We start from the raw sequence: 19,262 nt of genomic DNA on the forward strand, positions 1-19,262 counted from the left end.
CTTTAATCTTCGTTCAACAGGAAAAAAAAAAAAAAAAAACCAAACAAAACCAGAACAAAACAGTGAGTTGCAAATTCTTGCAGCCTCATTTAGACCTTAATCTTGTAAGGTGCTGAGTACTTTCACTCCAATCCAACAGAGGCCTCAAGGACATGAACAGGCACTTCTTAACTCCAGGGGAATACTTATGCACTTATATTAAGAATGGACTAATGCACTTCACTGAATCAGGGCCAAAGTATATAGTTCTCATATGTTTACACTGAATCTGAGAATAAAAATTAAACAACTTCTTTCTAGGCTGAAAAAGATGCTTTCTCCTGCTTATGGTTACTCCCTTTTCCCTTTGAGACAGGTAGATTGCAGGCCTTCTGGTATGAAGAATTGTTCTCGTTTAGGATAAAACAATAGAAAGCCAAGAACACAGGTCTGTAAGGATTTGTGCAAGTGGACAAGGTCTGGCACTAACAATGTCCTAGCTGAAGGCAAAGGAACAACTCCCTATCAATGAAATTTACTTATCTTTCTAATACAATCAGAAATAAGTTGCTCATAATTTATGTTTGTAAAAACATCAAGGAAAAAGCAGCTCGAACTGGATTTATGAAGACTATAAATTCATCAAAACAAACAAACAAAAGCAACGGATAAAGTAGGATAAAGGTTCCATTTGCTACGTCCGACATGCAAATGCAGGCAAATACATACTTCCTGGAAACTGGGAGAGATTTACATCTCTCCAAAGGAGTAACTCTGCCATGCAGGAAGTATGAATCAAAATACTGCAAGAGAGAGAGTACTTAAAAGGGTAACTGAAGGCTATGCATTTTTTTTCATGCAATATCCAGGAACTCTTACACCTGAAACCATCTTAAATGCAAAATGAATACCTACAGGCTGAAAAAATTATGTGGTTTTACTGCTGCAAAATACAAAGACAAAACTGCTAGTCATCTATAGCTAATGCTACTGGCAAAAATCCATCCTCTAGTTTTTCATTTAAAGTAGAATGATTTTATAAACCTTGTTTTGTTTTTACCATGAAAAGCTTGTTTCAAATTTCCCACATAAGATATCCATTAAAGTACTCTTCAGCTCAATGCAACAATGACAGTTTAGAAAATGCTTTTATACCTTAACAACCAATCTTGAATGGGAGTTTCAAAAGTAGTGGTTTCACCCACAGAGCATATTAGCCACTCATGTCCAACTTAAGACCTATTTTTGACCTCGTTTTCAGCATAAGCATAGACTGGGTCCTACTACATCTCTCTGCATTTAAAATGAACTACTTCTCTCTTTTCCCCTATCCTCATTCATCCACTCTAGATGACATATATGGAAAGTTCATGTGATTCATGGAAGGAACATTCCAGCACCTCATTCCAGTGGAAGATTTTTGTTGTTCTGTGGACAAATACAATCTGTGAGCAAGAGGGAATTTCCTGTCTCATACCTTCCTTACTCCTTTGTATACTTGTATACTTCATAACTGTGGTCATATTTTCTAGCTATGTCTTACAGGAAAGAAAATAATAATGTCCTGGGGAAGCAATCAGTATTTTGGAGCTTTTTACTATTACATATGTAGACAATCATAACACCTACCATTGCACATTAGTTAGTACTCAAATAATTCTAAAAAGGTGGTTGGTAACAATATCTCCAGGCACAGAGAGGGGAAATTATTATCTTCTGGTTACCCAGAAAGTCAATGATTAAGCTGAGAACTGAACCCAGGACTTCTGAACATTAGGCCAGTCCACTGGCTGTTATGCCACACTGCCTCTGCCATAAATCTGTCTGATGGATTTTTCAGTCATGGAACATTAAGGACTCTGCTCTTGTCTAATGAATATGTTTGAAGAAAACAGTACAAACAAAAGCAAACGTAACACTTAAATTATCTGAGATGTACTACTTTGATGTCACACTTGGATAAAGGACTTCCTACTGGAGACCTATGTATACTTATACATACTGAAAAATATTTTAGCCAGTACCACTAGCTGGCATGCTGGTATCTATTTATGTCTGAAAAAGGAACATAATCAGTTTTAGTTGGTTAAATACAATCTGAGCCAACTTTTATATTATGACCAAAAGCTTGGCAGTGCAGTAGCAGTGGCAAGTAGCAGAAAATTGCTTACAGGGTTATTTGCCAGATTACTTGAACGATTTACATTGGGTTTTCAAGAGAGTTTGAAGTATTAAAAACTTAAGATTTGGAAAAGCCTTGGTCTGTGGATTTTTGTTCTTAGCTGCAACAAGATGCATAGGAGAAGGTTATGATATAGTATGACTGACTAAATGAAGCATTTTTTAATATAAACCACCTGAAACATTTAGGAGCAGTTCAGTTTGAACTCTTAAGATATTTTTTTTAATTGAAGATTTGCAGAGCCAATTGATTTAGATTAAATGCTCAAACTTTCACATCTTCTTGTTTAAGATTCATGTTGACATTGTACTAAACACAGCCATATAGTTTGTATTCCAGATAAATTGATCTGACTACAAGACTCACTCTTTAGTATGATTCTTACTCCAAGATAAATCAATATTTAATATCTCCTGCAACAGCCCTAGTAGATAATTTTAAACCTTTTCTCCATCCCATTAAGTTACCTTTAAAAATTCTTTATACAAGGCTTCACAGATGACTTCTGAAAAACTAGTTTATGAAAAGCAGTCTGAAATTCATTAATTCAGATGGAAAGGGTTTTTTAATCTTGCTGCATTGTGCTGATCTCTAAATCCATCTCTGTTTAGCTAATTCTCCTGCTCAGCTAATTTAAAGAATAAATAAATACTTCCTGTAAATCTGTAACACAGATTTTAAACATAAAGAAAAATATCCTTCTACTGCTTGCTCTACGGGACAAGATATCTCTAGGGTGTGGAATTCTGCAAAAACAGGCTGACCAGGGCTCTCCCTGACTCCCTGAGAGGGTGGGATACTCTGCATCATCAGGTACCAGCCTCCACCCAGCTCCAACCCCACTGCCACATCAGGTAAGAGAAGTCACGGTAAGCATCACGACGTCCAGCTCGGGCATCAGTCACATCCCAGCCTCCATTTTGAACATTAAAATCTACTGTCTGCTCCCTACGCTCCAATCTGTTGGAGCAGCTAAGAAGGAGGAAATATATCTCTTCCCCCTCCCTCAAACCTCTCCTATGGCTAAGGGCCCCAGTGGGATAGGAGTCTTTGATATCAGAAGAATGCAAACAGCAAGGCTCAGGTTTTCTGCTTCTTAGGGTTTAGAAAGAGAGACATAAGAGGAATTTCAAATGATTATATATTGGGAGAACTGAAAGGGGTGATGCCAAAAGGAAGGAAAGAACTATATGCTCTGGAGTTATCTGGTTGTATATTCACCATTCAAACTATAGGATCTTCATATTCCTATCTGTGCTCTCCCTTACACTTATTTCCTACTCTGCGTTACATTCAAAGTGCAGTTTCACAGACACAGTATGCAGCAGTCAAGCTCTGTCCCATCCCTCACCCTCCAACCTACTGGTTCCCAACACGAACAGTCCACAATCCTTTAAATCTTGAGATTCAGCTATTTATGGGGTCATGCTGAAAACTCAGAGTGAAATGTTCCAGTTAATAAAAGGGGAGGGGGAACTTTCTGTTTTTAAAGCCTTTTTTTGCCACTTTTACAGCAGACTGCTCCAATAGTTACGTCCTTGAGGGGGCAGTTTGCTGCAGCCTAGGTTGCTGAGAACCTCTTTGCACTGGAGGGGCAGCATGTGACACCTAGATAGCTCTCGCTTTTTAAATCTATTAAAGATCTTCATCTCAGGAACTATACCTGCTTTGGTTTGATTCAAAGCACAGCCTAAAAGTGTCTGATCCTTTCATCACTAACAAAATAGAAATATTAAAGAAAAAAATAATGTGACTGATTAACTTATAATGCAGTTTTCAATTTTATCTGTATTCCTTTGCTAACTCCAAGCAATCAAAAACATGATAAATTCTGTATTTTGCTTATGGAAAATGTTCAGTGTTTAGCTTAGTTGTGAACTCAAATCCAAGGCACATTTAGCAACAAGAATGCTGTTATACAGGAAACATCCCCTCTATATAGCAAAAATATGTGAAATAATACTCACTTTTCACCATGTGAGATGTTAGTGGGAATTCTACTATGGAAATTGTGTGCTATTCTATTAATTAATTGTGACACTAAACCAGTAATATGAGGATGTTGTTTTCATGAGACACTACAAGAGTCACAGCAAAAGCACAGTGAGGGTAAGCAGCAGGGAAGAGCAGCAGCAGGGAAAAAAGGAAAGGGGACCAGAGCTAGGAGATCATTGAAAACACTGCAAGAATATTTCCCTCTCTCTCATGATCAGAGAATGATAGAGACTTCCACTACCTACACCATAGTCTGCACCACATTAGGAGTATTCCTAATACCACAGGAGTGGAATCTCAGAATGGTTGAGGAATGAATAAGTAATGTTGGTCCTGATTCAGAGAAGCACATGGGCTGAAATCCATCCTTAACACAGCAAAAGCTCTACATTAGGAGAACTTAAATGGGGTCAAGAACAGGAAGTTGGGTGCTTTTTTCACCTTTTAACTGCATGTTCTCATAACACATATTCCCAGGTAGCTACAGTAAAATGGCATGGAGGGAGATAAAGGGAAATCACTTGATAAACCAAGCAAGTAGCACGCTTCATCTTCTACCCTTACAGGATAACTCACACATTCACTACAAATTTCCCATACTGCAGTTCATTACTTTTGCCTGTCCATGGTAGTGACTGATACTGATAAACTACGGCTGGCTTTTGCACTGAATGGATTGGAAAACCTACATAGCAAAGCATGCTATTTAGTGCAGAGGACTGATAGGTATCCTGGTCTATCAGCCTATAACTGTGAATATTAACTCAGTCTGTTCCTTGCAAAGAAAGAGAAAAAATAAACCTTGGGTGAAAGAGGGTGGGAACAAAACTTTGCAGGAAGATATCTTTCTTATATTTATAAGTTTTGGGTTATTTCTGAAAGAAAACAAAGAGCTGACATACATTTTATCAGCGAGATATTTGTCATGATGTAGTGTGACCTGTACTGTGATATGGAAGAATAAAACACAGGAGTTATGCAAAGGTCATGCAGGTAATCCCGTGATAAAGGGGAATCCCTTGGGAGGAAGAACGCAGCCATACAACCTAATCTTATTCATGACTATTCAAAGAGCTTGAGTGGCATCAGGCGAGGAACAGAATTCTGGCAAGGAGCTGGCAACTGAACATGTTTTGGCAACTTGCTGAACCCTTGAAAGACCGAGAAGTTTTGCAGTACATGATGTGTCAGTGACTCACTTTGTGTACAGTTCTAATGCACATCCTCCCAGTGATGGCTTCTATTCGTACCGGCATCCGAAATATAGCAAAGAATGTTCCTGTGCTTTAGAAATGGAAGGGAACAAGCATGTAAAAGTAGGATGTACTAAGCAAGAATCTGTATGTATATAAAAAGATAGTTCATCTGAATAGGAGCCATATAATAAAATTGTGACTTAGCAATTGAACTCAAGGATGCAAAGAAAATGGCAGTGAGATAAGAACGCAATCATTGCCTGCTATCTCAAGAAGCCTTTGGCAAGGTAACAGTGAAAGCGCGCACCCAGCTACTGATCAACGTGGATCTGACAAACCACAAGTGTCCACTTCTCTTACTGACTGTTTAATAAATTGCTTTGGAACAGGTGGAGGTGAAGAGGAGATCTTTCCAAAACCTTGTCTCAGTGTTCTCCCTCAGTTAATGAATGTCAGCAAGTGGAAGAGAACAGAAACTTGATATGTTTTTCCAGCCTTTCTTATAGAAGCATTTGCAACATGTTGGAGGCCACAGGCATAAAAGTGAAATACTGGGAAATTAATGTTGTCTGTAGATTTTCAGGATGTAAGCTGGGTAATTTCAGCTTGTGGGTTAGGCATACTTTAGGTTTTAAGTAGTGTTATAACAGCTTACTATGACTTGAACATGATTTTAGTACGAGTAATCTGATGTTGAATATCATTTATTACCCTGTTACACATTTCCAATTGAGATAGACCTGTTTATGGAGTTAGCATTATGTGACTACAGATGGACAAGCTATGTGCAGTGAACAATTTATCCAACAAATATAGTCTTTTTTATCTTTTCAAACTACCCCTGGAGGAGCAGCAATTTCTATACATGTGTGAGTAATGTGTCAGTGTTCTAACAATCTAACTTTTGAGTTATGCATGAACTATGCACTTAAATGCTCAATGGTTTGCTGCTTGTGATTTATGCTGTAGTTGGTCACCTAAGACAAATTATATTGTTTTCAATGCCTGACTCAGTGATAAGTATTGCAACATTGCCTTAAATTACCTGAAAAAAGCAACTGGGAATTCTCTCAGCCAGAAGACCTCCCAGGTAGTGGAAAGCCTTTACTTCTCTATCTATTCTCTATCTATCAATTCCTGCATCCATTAGCTTCAACACCAGAGAAAAACCAATAAACCTGCCTCTGGCATACCAATGGTAGGAAAAAGATGGCAGTGGTAAGACACAGTGCAGGAAGGCCTGCAGGACCCCTAGATTAAATTGCTGCAGAGTTCACAGAGTTGCTGTAAAGATCTATAATTAGCATTGACACTGTATCAGGGGCTGGAAGAGCTCCCTGATACTGTGTTCCTCGTTTGGTCAGCCTGGAGTTTGAAGTGGGTGCTGCATCAAAGCCTCCGTTTTTTATGAACAGGAGGTGAGCAATTTGGACATAAACAGCAAATGCCTAATTGTGCACAAATGTCCATGTTCACATGCAAATACACCCATAGAAATAAAAATCCATTTGCATGAATATTAGTGAAAAGAAAACAAAGGAAGGAATAAGCATGGTCAAACTCCATTAATCAGATTTCAGACAAACATTTGCAAATACCATTTTGCATTATTTGCTAAAGTCTTTTCATGAGATAAAAAAGACAAATTTACCTGCTAGCATGTTTATTCTTTTGTTTGAAGCAAAACAGTTAAGACAGCACAAAGTAGCATATCATCCCACAAACAAGCAGCTAAGTAAATATCCTTCAAGAACAGGGAGTGTATTTCAATTTCTCATACCTATTGATGCAGCCTAATGATACTTGAGAAACAGGAGACATTTTTAATTTTAGAAAGTAATGAAGTATCAGAGAAAGTAATCCAAATTTATCCTTGCTGCACTTCATCTACTGCAGTTAAGAGAGTTTGATTCTGGCAATGCATTTGGTGTTGTGAATTTACTTAGAGAAATACACAGAGCTTGGAAATAAATGGCAGTAACTTTTGTGGATGTCTCTGCTTGTATCTAAGTGTGAAATAATATGCAAATGTATTCTGTAGTTCTCAGGACAATTGAAGAAGTGATATGATAGGATTGTGCAGCTGCCATTCTGACCCACAATTTAAATCAATGAATATATTCCCATCCTAGCAAATTTATGTTCGAACAGTAATTTTCAACCTATCTTTATTGTTTTGTGGAGAAGCATAATAAAAGGATGGCATACATTTCAGAATATATCAGCAAAGTCTCCTGAGTAGCTTGGGAAATGTATTGTACATAAGAAGATACAATCATTATGCTGTTATAGTCATCACAAAGACACTATCCTTTATGGCAGAACATCATCCTTTGGGAAAAATTATCCTTGTTGGTTTGTGCAAATTTTTCAACATTCACCCTCGGGACCCATTTTAATCTAATTCTGTTCCTCTGGGATTTTCTGTTGCTCCAAGATTTAAGGGAGAAGACCAAAATAGGGCAAAGATTTTATCCTTTTCACAAGAAATACCCCATACAAGGGAAAAAGCAGTGTATTTGGCATTTTTTCTGGAGCTGGAAAGGTAATAGAAGAAAGAGGCCAAATCCCATTATTATTATTATTAATAATAATAATTATCAACATTATCATCATCATCGTCATCATTATTAATGAGGTCTAAAACCTGCAGCTAGGCAACCCCTTCAAGCAGCCCTGACAACACAAATAAAAAAATACAGTTGCGTTCAGCAACCATACAAGCATATTATCAAGCACAGGTAGTGGCAAAAACTCTAGGAGCCAATATTCAAATGCAAAAATAGCTATTAATACCAAAAGAGTGCTGGTTTCTTTCCTGAAAATAATATTTTATTGCCAAGTGCTCTTGCGATTGAACAGGAAGCATATACACACACCCTTATATATATGTGTGTGTATATAGTTATTCAAATAATAATGTTTCATAGATGTTCTTTATGTTTAGGTGCATTTTCTTTTAATTTCTTACATATGTACACCATTAGTGGACTGGTCAAACTTCTTTTTAATTTATGGTTTAATAAAGTTTCCATGATTTATCCTTTGCAAAGATTGCATATTTTTCACTTAATTGATTTTGATAATTTAATTAATAAACAAATAATTTAGATTTTATTTTTATCAGCCTCTACGTAATTTGAGGGGCAAAGCATTTAACTGCACATTAAATATATTGGAACAGAAATGCACAAACTACCAACTTTATCACGAAAATTTTGGAAAGTAAGGCAATTGAGCAAAATTCTTAAAAACAAAGGTCTGCACAGCAACTTCTTCCCTAGGTGCAAAACTAGGTCCATAGTAAGCTGGCGCCAAAGCTAACTTATCTGTAAATTTAGATGACCTACATATGCCAGAGATTTTACACTGTTTCTTTTTGTCTTTTCACTGTCAGTTCCACAGTTTCACTGAACATGTATTTTTAATGTGTAAATTTCAAATACATTATTTGTATGTCTTTCTACACATAACATACAAAGTAAATCTGAAAAAAAAAAAGGTATATTGGTAGGCACAAGTATGAATGTTTAGGTGTAAATAGCAGTATTTGAGCAATACCATGTGATCAATTAAAGGCTAAATCATGTGTTATGTACAGAGAGAAAGTTAACGTTTCATGAGCAGCTTTAATATTTCTATCTGTTGAGTTTGAGGAACAGACTTGACAAGATTTCATACCCACAGCCTTCTGCACCTGGTTCCCATTATAAACCTGGCCTTGATAATGGAGCTATGTTCTTCTACAGAAGCTAATGTTAGCAACAGTATTTTCCTCCCATAACTCTTATAACCCAAGTACCAGTGTTGTGGCTGTGTTTGACCCCTCTGTGCATGTGTATCACCTTCCTCACTAAATACATAGAGATCAGATAAAACACTTCTTTAAGTATGGGTACAATTTCTAAGCCTGATTTTATTTCCTGTGATATCTACAAAAGCCAGTGATATAGTACACACTTCAGGGTTATATTGAAAGTCGGATTTTTTTTTTCCTTGTTTGTTTATGATGGAAACATTTCTTTTTAAAAGATATGGTCGGAGACCCAGGGATTAATTTCTTTTTTCCAAGATGTTCTGCTTTGAATTTAATGTCAAATTACATTTTAAAGTTCTAATTGTAAAGATAAATTCACTGCAACACTTCTTTGTGTCTGAGAGACATTAAAATCATTCAGCTACTCAAAGATGCGTCTAATTCCTGGTTAGATCTCACAATAGAAAGAAAAAAAGAAAGAAAAACAAAAAAAGACGATACTCGCTGTGTCCTACTGTTATCCTATAAATGCACTGGTTTAGAAAACCAATGCAATCACATATGACAATGAAATTCGTACAAAAGCAAAAATCATCACCACCTTGAACTTCTCAAAAAAATAGCAGGGAACTCCCTGAAGTGATATCCTGCCTAGTCCTGTCATAACACACACAGTACACCCTGCAAAAATGTTGCTTGGAATCACTACTTTTTTTTCCCCGTTCATTGTTATAAACTTATATTGATTTCATGCTTTATCTTATTCTGTCATGCAATTTCAAACATTGGAAGCAACAGCATAAATAAACAGAATTTCTCCAACTACAAAACTAAATGTTTGAAGTCCAGCATGTTTTCCATTTCTAATAAAAGGGGGCAGTATTACATCACCTGAAATTCTGAATTGTTCAAATTATCGTAAAAAGTGCTGGAGAAGGATACAAAATTGCTGAACTTCACTGAAAATAGACTGTTACTGTATACACAGTCACAAATCTGCTTGTCTGCCTTGGGGTGAAATTTTCAGAGCTAGTTCAGTGGGACTTAGGCTCCTGCATTGCAGCTACTTTAGAAAATTTTTACTTGAGTTTTTTCTTCAAAATTATTAAGAAAATATTACAGATGATATAAAATGAAGGCACATTTTTCATGTAGCTAGGATAAGCCCTAAGCTTAAAAAAGAAATTGCAAAATTATTCCAGTTTAAAAAAAAAAATTGGAACAAAATATTTTTATATTTCTTTTTTCTTTTTTAAATAAAGGTTTTTCAGAATAAAATGCTGGTGCCCAAATATGGCTTTAGGAAGTTAACAAAATTGTTGCTTACATGGATTACGTACAGCCACAAACAGATTACTAAATTGGCCAAATTCACAGTAAAGTATAAAGGACATTTGTTTTGTAAGAATTATGAGGACTGCTGGGATTTGTATTTGCAACTTTTCCCTATTCTGGGGCATTTAACTTAGACAAGTCATTTATCTGTTATAAAATGATGGAACTGTAAAGAGGTTGTCTCTATGCAACATGTCCTTCTACGTCTCAGAAACTCCCCAGGGAAAGGTTTGTCGACTGAGCAGAATGACGTATCCAGGAAAAACAGTTTCCCAGTTGCAGTGTCTCTTTGTGGAAATCAGATTCTTCATTAGACAGATGGAATACACTCCCACTGAGTTGAATAAATTGCCTATATTCTTGCAAGAAAGTGAGACCACACTAACAGTTCCTTAAGTAAATCAGTGTCTTTTTTTCTCTCTATACAGTTCTAGATTCTCTATTATGGAATCTAAATATACATATTTAAACTTAAATTAAATTATACCTAGTGTAAGCTATATGGGGCAGGACCTTCTTTAAGTTACAGTGAGAAGAGAACTTGGTGCAATGACTGTCGCAACAATACCATAATAAAAGCAACAACTTTGTAAAACTAGTAATTTGCTGTTGATATTGCTATTCATTTTTTTGCCTAATTATGAGGTATTTGCCATTTAATAACAAGTAGAACTAAGATTTAACCAACAGAAACAAGGATCCAATTGAAAATGCTTAGCTTCTATCATGTGTCCCAGCAGACTGAAATATAAGCATTGACCTTATTTACTAGTTACAAATATTCTTCTATAAGAAACTAAAGGAAAAAAGAAAATATGAGAAGTTTTTCTTAAAAGATAAAAGCAGATGAGAATAGATCGGTCCCTGCAAATCTAAACCACTTATTCATAAAGATTTATAAAAATCCACAAGGCCCTTATGACCAATTTATTCATGTTCTCAGTTTAAGGGTGGTCATGACAACTTTCCTTAAAAGGAGGAAAGATAACTGAATGGAGGATGAACTGGAAAAGTATTTTCTTAACTATGTGCATTTTTGTTTTTAAACCGAGCTGAGAAATGACTAATATAACAAGGATGCTAATAACAAGTTACTTCTCTTGGTGATTGTCTGAGAAATACTCTGCACTTGCAGAAAAGACAGTGTGACTCCTGCCTCTGCAGTTGTTCTGTCTTTAATACTGAATGTATGGGGAGAAAAAAAGTGGTAAAAAACTTTTGGCAACATAATCCAGTACCGCTTGCATTTAGAAAAAAAGCAATACAATGATGGAGTCATTGCAGGGGTGTCGGCAGTCAAAAGGAGATTATGCATGACTAGTAACTTTTCCTACAAAGACTTCCTGAAGTGTTTTTATCAGGCAAAGTTTGTACGCATGTGCAGTAGCTTCATATAAATGATGAAGCGTAACAGCTCCAGAGGAGTTGTTACACTCTATTGTGTCAATAATCCACATATTTAACAGTCCCTAAATACAGCAGACCGTAACACCTCCAAAGGGGTCGTTATGGCTTATCAAGTCAAATCCAAGTGCCTAAATATGGAATTGATCAATAGACTGTAACATCCCCAAGGGTAAATAATATAAGTTTTTAAGAATGCACACATTTTGCATACAAACTGTGGTCTATATTAGGGTAAATGATGTGGATTCAACTTGTAAAACTTTGATTTAGAAATAAGAAAGGAATAAAATGCTCATTATAAGAGGTGCTAAAGTACCATAATTCCCAGGAAGTAGGCGATGACTCATGTCATTTATTTTGGGGTCTAATTCTGGTTTCCTACTGCAAATACACAGTTGCCTGAAAATCTACAAGAGTGGGAATGGAATATAAACATAAAAATCTTATATTAAATTCTGCTTCCTCTCAGATCTCAATGAATATGCTTTGTGGATAAGTAAATGGGGAGGTGGGGGTATATCCTCGGGTCTAGCAGATATGTTGAGATTATTAATTAGGTATATGTTCATATATTTTTCTCCAATGGAGTTAACACATTTCTGCCTATATTTTTTCTACAAAGATTTTCTGAAGTGTTTTTGTCAGTGATTTTTGTGCTTTATGCACAAAAAAGATAGGATCCGGTCTTTTTTAAAATTATGTCAGTTATCTTCTAAATTATATAGCATTTTCAGGTTCATTTAAAGCCTTAAATCAAAGCAAAACTTCTAGGCAATATTTCCAGCTCAAAATACTAAAATAAAGTAGCTATAGCAATGCAAATTTTGTTTCAGTACTCTTTTTTGTTGAAGGTAAAGATGGCTTGACTGGAAAAAAGTCGTATCGTCTAAACAAAGCCAATTTTTGTATGATTTGACTTTTGCTCGTATCACATGGAAAGAGCTCTGTAGCCTATTTTCTGGATTTTCCTAATTCTCTCCCTTTCCCCGGTGTTTCCGTTTACTGTGTGAAACCACTGACACAGTTTCTTTTTCCCTTTCTGCAGTCAGACTACACCTGATCAGCACCAGGTGGAGTAGAAAAAGTCAACTCTGCTATAATGACTGTTTGCCCAGTGTGCACTGTACTGGCATTGGCTCAGATAGGGTTAATTTTAGTTCACATGGTGCTGAGTTTCAGATTTGTGACCAAAATAGTGCTGATAACACAAAGATGTTTTAGCTATTGACAAACAGTGCTTCTCCAGCATCAAGGCCTTTTCTGTTTCTTATGCTGGCCTGCCAGCAAGCAGGCTAGGGGTGCAAAAGTGGCTGGGAGGGGGCACAGCCAGGCCAGCTGACCCAAACGGAGTATCCCAAAAGGGATATTCCACACCATATGACGTAGTAATCAGCAATAAAAGCTGAAGGAAGAAGGAGGAAGGGGAAACATTTGCAGTTTTGGCATTTGTCTTCCCAAGTAACTGTTACATGTGCTGAAGCCCTGCTTTCCTGGAAATGGCTAAACATCTGCCTGCTGATGGGAAGTAGTGAACCAATTCCTTATTTTGCTTTGCTTGCATGTATGACTTTTGCTTTACTTATTAAACTGTCTCAACCCACGAGTTTTCTCACTTTCACCTTTCTGATTCTCTTCCCCATCCCGCTGGAGGGGAATGACCGAGTGGCTGTGTGGTGCTTACCTGCCTGCCCTAACTCACAGCTGTGTATTTCAGTACACAAACTGAAATAACTCCATAGAATGGTACCATCTCAAAATTACAGCCTAACCTTAATGCTTTAGCAAATGACAAAGTTGGACTGTGCCAGAGTGCTGCATGGTTTTGTTTTGGTCTTTCTGATGAGTGAACCTCTGTGAGCACTTTTAAAGCTTTGTAGGAGATTTTTTTGAACAGCAGAATATGAACAGAGGCAATTTTCAATTCTGTGTCTCTAACCAAATACAAAGCTTTCTGAGATTTAAATGACACATTTTCAAAAAGGCCTAAGCCCAGGCTTTGAAGCTATGTACATAATTTTGTAAGCGCAATCATTTGCACAACAAACTATTACCAGCTATCTGAACTTGAAGACCAGTAACTGACCAGAACTCAATAGCTTTTTTAAACCAGCTGCAGGCAATTAATTTGTCATCTTTTTCTGGTGCTGGCTTCTAGCTACTCATTTATACAAGTCTAATTACCTGAAGCCAATTTCTGAAAATTTGGTCCTGAAAACACAGGGTCCTGATTCTTCAAAAGAAACCAATCCAAAATTGCAACTATGTTATCAAAGCTTCACTGGGATTATGACAGAAACTATACACAATCTTCTTGGCATACAATTATTTCAAAATTATGTTTTTCTAATTGAAGTGATCTATCATTCCTCTCCCCCCCAATTTTATTCATCCTGCCCATCATTTTTAGAGTAAAAGAAATATATCATAATGTAAAAATTGAAAGGCAGAGTGTAAAGAGGGAAAGAAGAGTATTCTAGACTTCTGTTCGTGCAAAGGATGCTTCTGGGTTTAATGCATTTTATACTTCTTATAAAACATAAATACATTCCCTTAGTATTTATGACTGACTTAATTCTTTTATTTTCCTTAGGATAGAAACTGGGGATATATCATAATTTAAAATGAGTATTTTATATCCCATTCTTTTGTAAACCCTGCCTTTTCTTGCATCTACAGAGCAAGGATGATAGACTAGCGTACTGAAGGTAAAACCAGAGTACATATTACAACTTTGTCCTGCCTTAATGGTTCACTCTATAGCACATGCTACAATAAATAAACCCGGCAGGATTATATAAGGGCACGGAGAGATTTAACAACAGATTTCCTTGCTGCTGTTTTATTCTTAGGTTTTAAAAGTTGCAAGTGCTACCATGAAAAGTCTCCCCATAAAAGATGGCATTTGAGAATGATGTTGTTTATACTTGTTAAAGAGTTTCAATTGACTCTGCTATATTTGCAAGTAAAAAATTTTTTTTCCTCTGACTGCCTGATGTATAACCTCAATCTGGAAGCTGTACATCAATCTGTGTATTGCTAGTAACTAGCACAAAAGAGAAATTTCAGATTATTCACTGAAATATTTACTGGCTGTGCTTTAAAAGGTGAAAGACAAAATAGAAACTTGTTATATGGAATACAAGATGTAAACATGGTACTGAAAATACTCAGGGACCAGACCTGATAAGTAAGTGGGTACCACTTTCATACTTACTTTTCAAAGTCAAATCAAATGTTAAGAATTCTTCTAATAGCTCTTATAGTGTATTAGATATTTTTAAATGTCAAGCCACTGAAACTCATAAAATACATTTTTAAATAACATCATTTTATAAACTCTTAATAGTGATCATAGGTGTGACATTTATTTTTATAACTGTGCTTTAGTACCCTACCTCTTAGTTAAGACAAACACTGACTTTACAATTAGAGCATTGTTTGAATATGGCCTGCTTGATCAGTTATTAATTTCCATACTTTTTCATGGTATCAATCTGTATTAAATGAGTTTTTCAATGCTGACATTTAAACTAACACTAGCAAAAATAAATATCTATTAGCCTCTGAATTTGTCTTGTAAAAGCATTGTTAATCCTGTGTGGTAACAGTTTAACAAATCTTTTTAGTAGACACTGAGCATTTCTTTTGTTTTGAGTACTATAAAGAACCTATCAAGCAAAAATATAAAGTGTAGATTAAAAGGTATGTATCAATCTTTGATGGGTCTGTTTACAACATTTCTTTTCCTTTCCGTACCTTGCTACAATTCACTTACTCACTGAGTATTCCCTTGTGGGTTGAGAAAAGATCATAGTATCATCAAATTCACAGATTAAGATATAGTTAAAATTCTGCTGAGTCTTATATGCAACCTGGACTAAAAATTCCTGTTAGTCTTTGGAGTATATTACAATCTTCCATCCCTCCCCCAAGATACAAAGAACCTACCCTCTAACATACAGATATTACAGAATTTTCATTAATGAATTATAAGAATTGAAAGCTACCTGTTTTTCAATTTTTTTTTTTTTTCAGCAAATAGTCTGAAACACTAGTTGCTTTAGGCTAATGAATGTGTCAGCTTTCTTTTCATTCATTACTGAACTGCATCGTAACTGTTCCTATTTACCAATGCCATAGTGATTACTGGAATAGTATTCTTCCCTTCCTAGTTAACTGGAGTAAGTATTGTGGTATACTACTGATTTTGTGTCAGTGGTGAAAAATAACTTGTGTGCTGTATTTTTTGCAGTATAAGCCACCTCTAGGGAAGTTAACAGAGGAACATTCTTCATCAAAAGAACTGCCCTACAGCTCAGCCAATTGAGCGTTCACTGTCTCTGTTATACACACAGACACCTGCTCCTGGAGCAGATCTTGTACACCTTGGAAAGGCCACAGAGCAGGACAACACAGATACACAGAATTTTCCAAGAGACTTCTTTGTCCTCTGGGTGCTCCTTAAAGTGTGTGTGATAGAAACTGTTCCTCACCTTTCGGATATGATCCCAGCTCGCTCTTTTGTCCTGTTCAGTTCAGTGCTGGTCATGTTTTTCACCACTTTCTCTCATTTACCATTTTATTGTAGCGTCCCATTAAATTTTAGTGTTTGGAAACTACGGCCAAGATTCAACAAAGAACTTTGATCTCTAATTTCCCATTGAAACCACAAGCCAAAAGCATTGTTTTGAGCCTAAATACTTTGTTGTATCTGAGCCACAGATTCAAGCACTCTCAGATACATTCAATAGCATTGTAATGCTCAATCATGCTAGTACATAACTGGCCTTTTTGCCATATTTATCAATCCAATCATTCTCAAAAGCACAATTCAAAATCTAGTGACCACAAACAATGGTAGCTTCAACCAATTCATTTTCCATGTTGTTATAGGCATGCTTACAGCTTAATCACAAGTGCACAGCACTGTTTTTTTGAATGCTGTCATGTAAATGGAGAGAAGTTTGTAGCACAGCACTGTGAAGTGACAAGGTGTATTTAACGTGAAATAAGAGATGGCAAAAAGCTCTAAAAAGAAATTTTATATAAAAATAAGAAGCTATTTGTAGGTAAAAGAGGAATGAATAACAGTATGGCAATGGGAGACATTACCTTTTCATTCCTGCAGTTGTTTAGACCCATGTTATTCATGGAGGGCAATTTTCCATCAACACCATGCGGCTGCTGTTGCTGCTGCTGCTCCCTTTGGATCTGCTCTCTCATTTTTCGAGCCTCCTGAATGGCTTTCATAACTGTGTCCTGGTCCCCAAATAGGGCAGGTGAATTAAGACTGGAAAGGATATCTATGAACAGAGAACACACTTTATTTAGGTAATTATCCAAATTAGAATCTGGGGGAAGCACTCAGCTCTCATACTGTTAGAGCTGCACCCAACTAACATCTGCAAAAAAGGAGTGGCAAATGTTGTCTGTTTGAAGGCTGAATTAATCTATAGATGTGATAGATAAACCTGTACACTTCTTCTGCTGTTACAAATACAACCACTGAAGTCTTGGCATAGCCTGATATGGAGGTATCTGAGCACACTCATGGACTCAAAGCTCAAAGTTAAATATGTGTTTAAGACCACAGTGTTCTGAAGCTTAAGTGGGAAGCCTTTGAAGTATTAATCATAATTCATAAAATGAACAAAGAAGAAGAAAGAAATCTTGATTTCTTGGCCATGAAATCTATGTCAATTTTTAGAATTTCTTTATCGAGAGAACCATCACTCCAGACATTTAGCTTTCAATTTCACAGTTACTTTTGGGGGCCAGAGCTTTTTATCACCTTAACATGAGTGTAAAGCCCTAAATCAGTAGAGAAAAAATGGTTTTCTTCCTATCACTCTGGACAGAAAGAGAAACTTTTAAACACATCAAACTCACACAAAACATTCCTGTTGCATCTTAAAATGCATGCTAGAGGTAAAGATGAGTACCCCAGATACCATTTCTTATTTGAAACCTAAAGACAGCAATTATTTGATGAGTGGTTGTTTGGTGTTGCTGTGATGAAGCTTTAACTTGATCCACCTGTTCGTGCGTGGGAGTATCCTCTGTACTGCACATGGATAGACTTGTGCGTATATATTCTAGCTAGGAAATTCTGAGCGATCAAAGTTTGTGGATTACCTGTGTATCTGTCTGAGAAGCAAATGTATTTTATAAAAGTTCTGAATTTGTTAGATTTGTGTACTTACTAACAGTCCACTAGAAAAAACAAATGAACAAACCAACCAAATAAAACCAAACAGGCTAAGACTTGGAATCCTTCTTCAAGGTCAATTTTCATATTCTTTTGACTTCATTGACATTCATCTGAGTAAAATATAGCAAATTCAACCTCAAAGGACCCTGAATTCTATTAAAATAAAAAAGGTTAAGATTAAGGGTTTCTCATGCTTTATCTTGAGAACAAAACAGTTGATTTAATATTGTGGTCTACCTGAGAAGAGATGCAAATTGTGATGTTTTAGATGGAACTGTGATGTTTTCTGTCTGAATAAAGCACCCCTTCCCGAAATAAAAGTAACACATTAGAGAACAATCATTGTTCTTGCTTGGTAAAATTTCCAATACTCTGAACTGATTCAGCAACCAACATCCATTCTGGAGCCTGAGTAAGTTGGGAACCATATTTGCCTGACTTTTAATGAGACTTAGACTCTCAAGCACCTAAATTTATCATAAAAATGGAGGAAAAGCTCCTACATTGCTTGGTGATTTTTTTGACAATGTTTCCCTGACTTCTTTTATACTTAAGGATTGAGAGGAAAAGTTTTTATGACTTTACAGGAAAAATATTCACACCTTAGGTCTATCTTCTCTAGCCATTTCTCTGGAATGGTCTATGACTCCAAACTGATATGCCACTTAATATTAGATAGTGACAGCTGGAAATAAATTGACAGGTAGAATATCTAGCTAGCTGCAGAAAGTATCTTTCAGAGATCATGATGTTCCCAAGTGTTTTGGGAACGGAACAAATCATAATTTTTATATATTTAATGTATATATTTAACATATCTGTTCATTATTCACAAGTGTTTCTATATATTTTACAAGTACACTTGAGCTACAGATTGTGAATAAGTGGTCTGTAGTAAGTATTTAGTCACTGTTAAAATTTACTATTTGAACTTTCGGGCTGATCATCTCCATTTTGCAGCTCTTGATTCTGTTTCTTGACTGGGTAAGGTAGTCTTCATACATAGTTTTCAAATCAATTTTGTTTCATTACTTAATAAGCTTTATTCCTTAATTAAAGAATCTTGAACACAGGTCAAAATTTCCCTATTAGAACCATATGAATTAACAAAATCTTGTCAGATGGGTGAGCAAATAATAAAAACATGAACAAATAATAAACTGGCTGGACTGAAGCCTTTCTGTCTTTGTTAAAAAAAAA

At 36.1% G+C, this 19,262-nt stretch overlaps 1 protein-coding gene across 10 annotated transcripts in view; it reads right to left on the reverse strand.

Moving 5' to 3' along the window:
• The window catches only part of SOX6 (SRY-box transcription factor 6), a 375,192-nt gene that overhangs the window by 44,083 nt on the left and 311,847 nt on the right, over positions 1-19,262 (reverse strand). For all 10 annotated transcript variants that reach the window (XM_074885126.1, XM_074885127.1, XM_074885121.1 and 7 more), the window contains one exon: positions 16,964-17,154. In XM_074885126.1, coding sequence (XP_074741227.1) covers positions 16,964-17,154 — 191 coding nt within the window. The remainder of the gene's footprint in view (positions 1-16,963; positions 17,155-19,262) is intronic.

This window comes from Strix uralensis, chromosome 15 (genome assembly GCF_047716275.1).
Source record: "Strix uralensis isolate ZFMK-TIS-50842 chromosome 15, bStrUra1, whole genome shotgun sequence".
NCBI classification, from domain to species: domain Eukaryota; kingdom Metazoa; phylum Chordata; class Aves; order Strigiformes; family Strigidae; genus Strix; species Strix uralensis.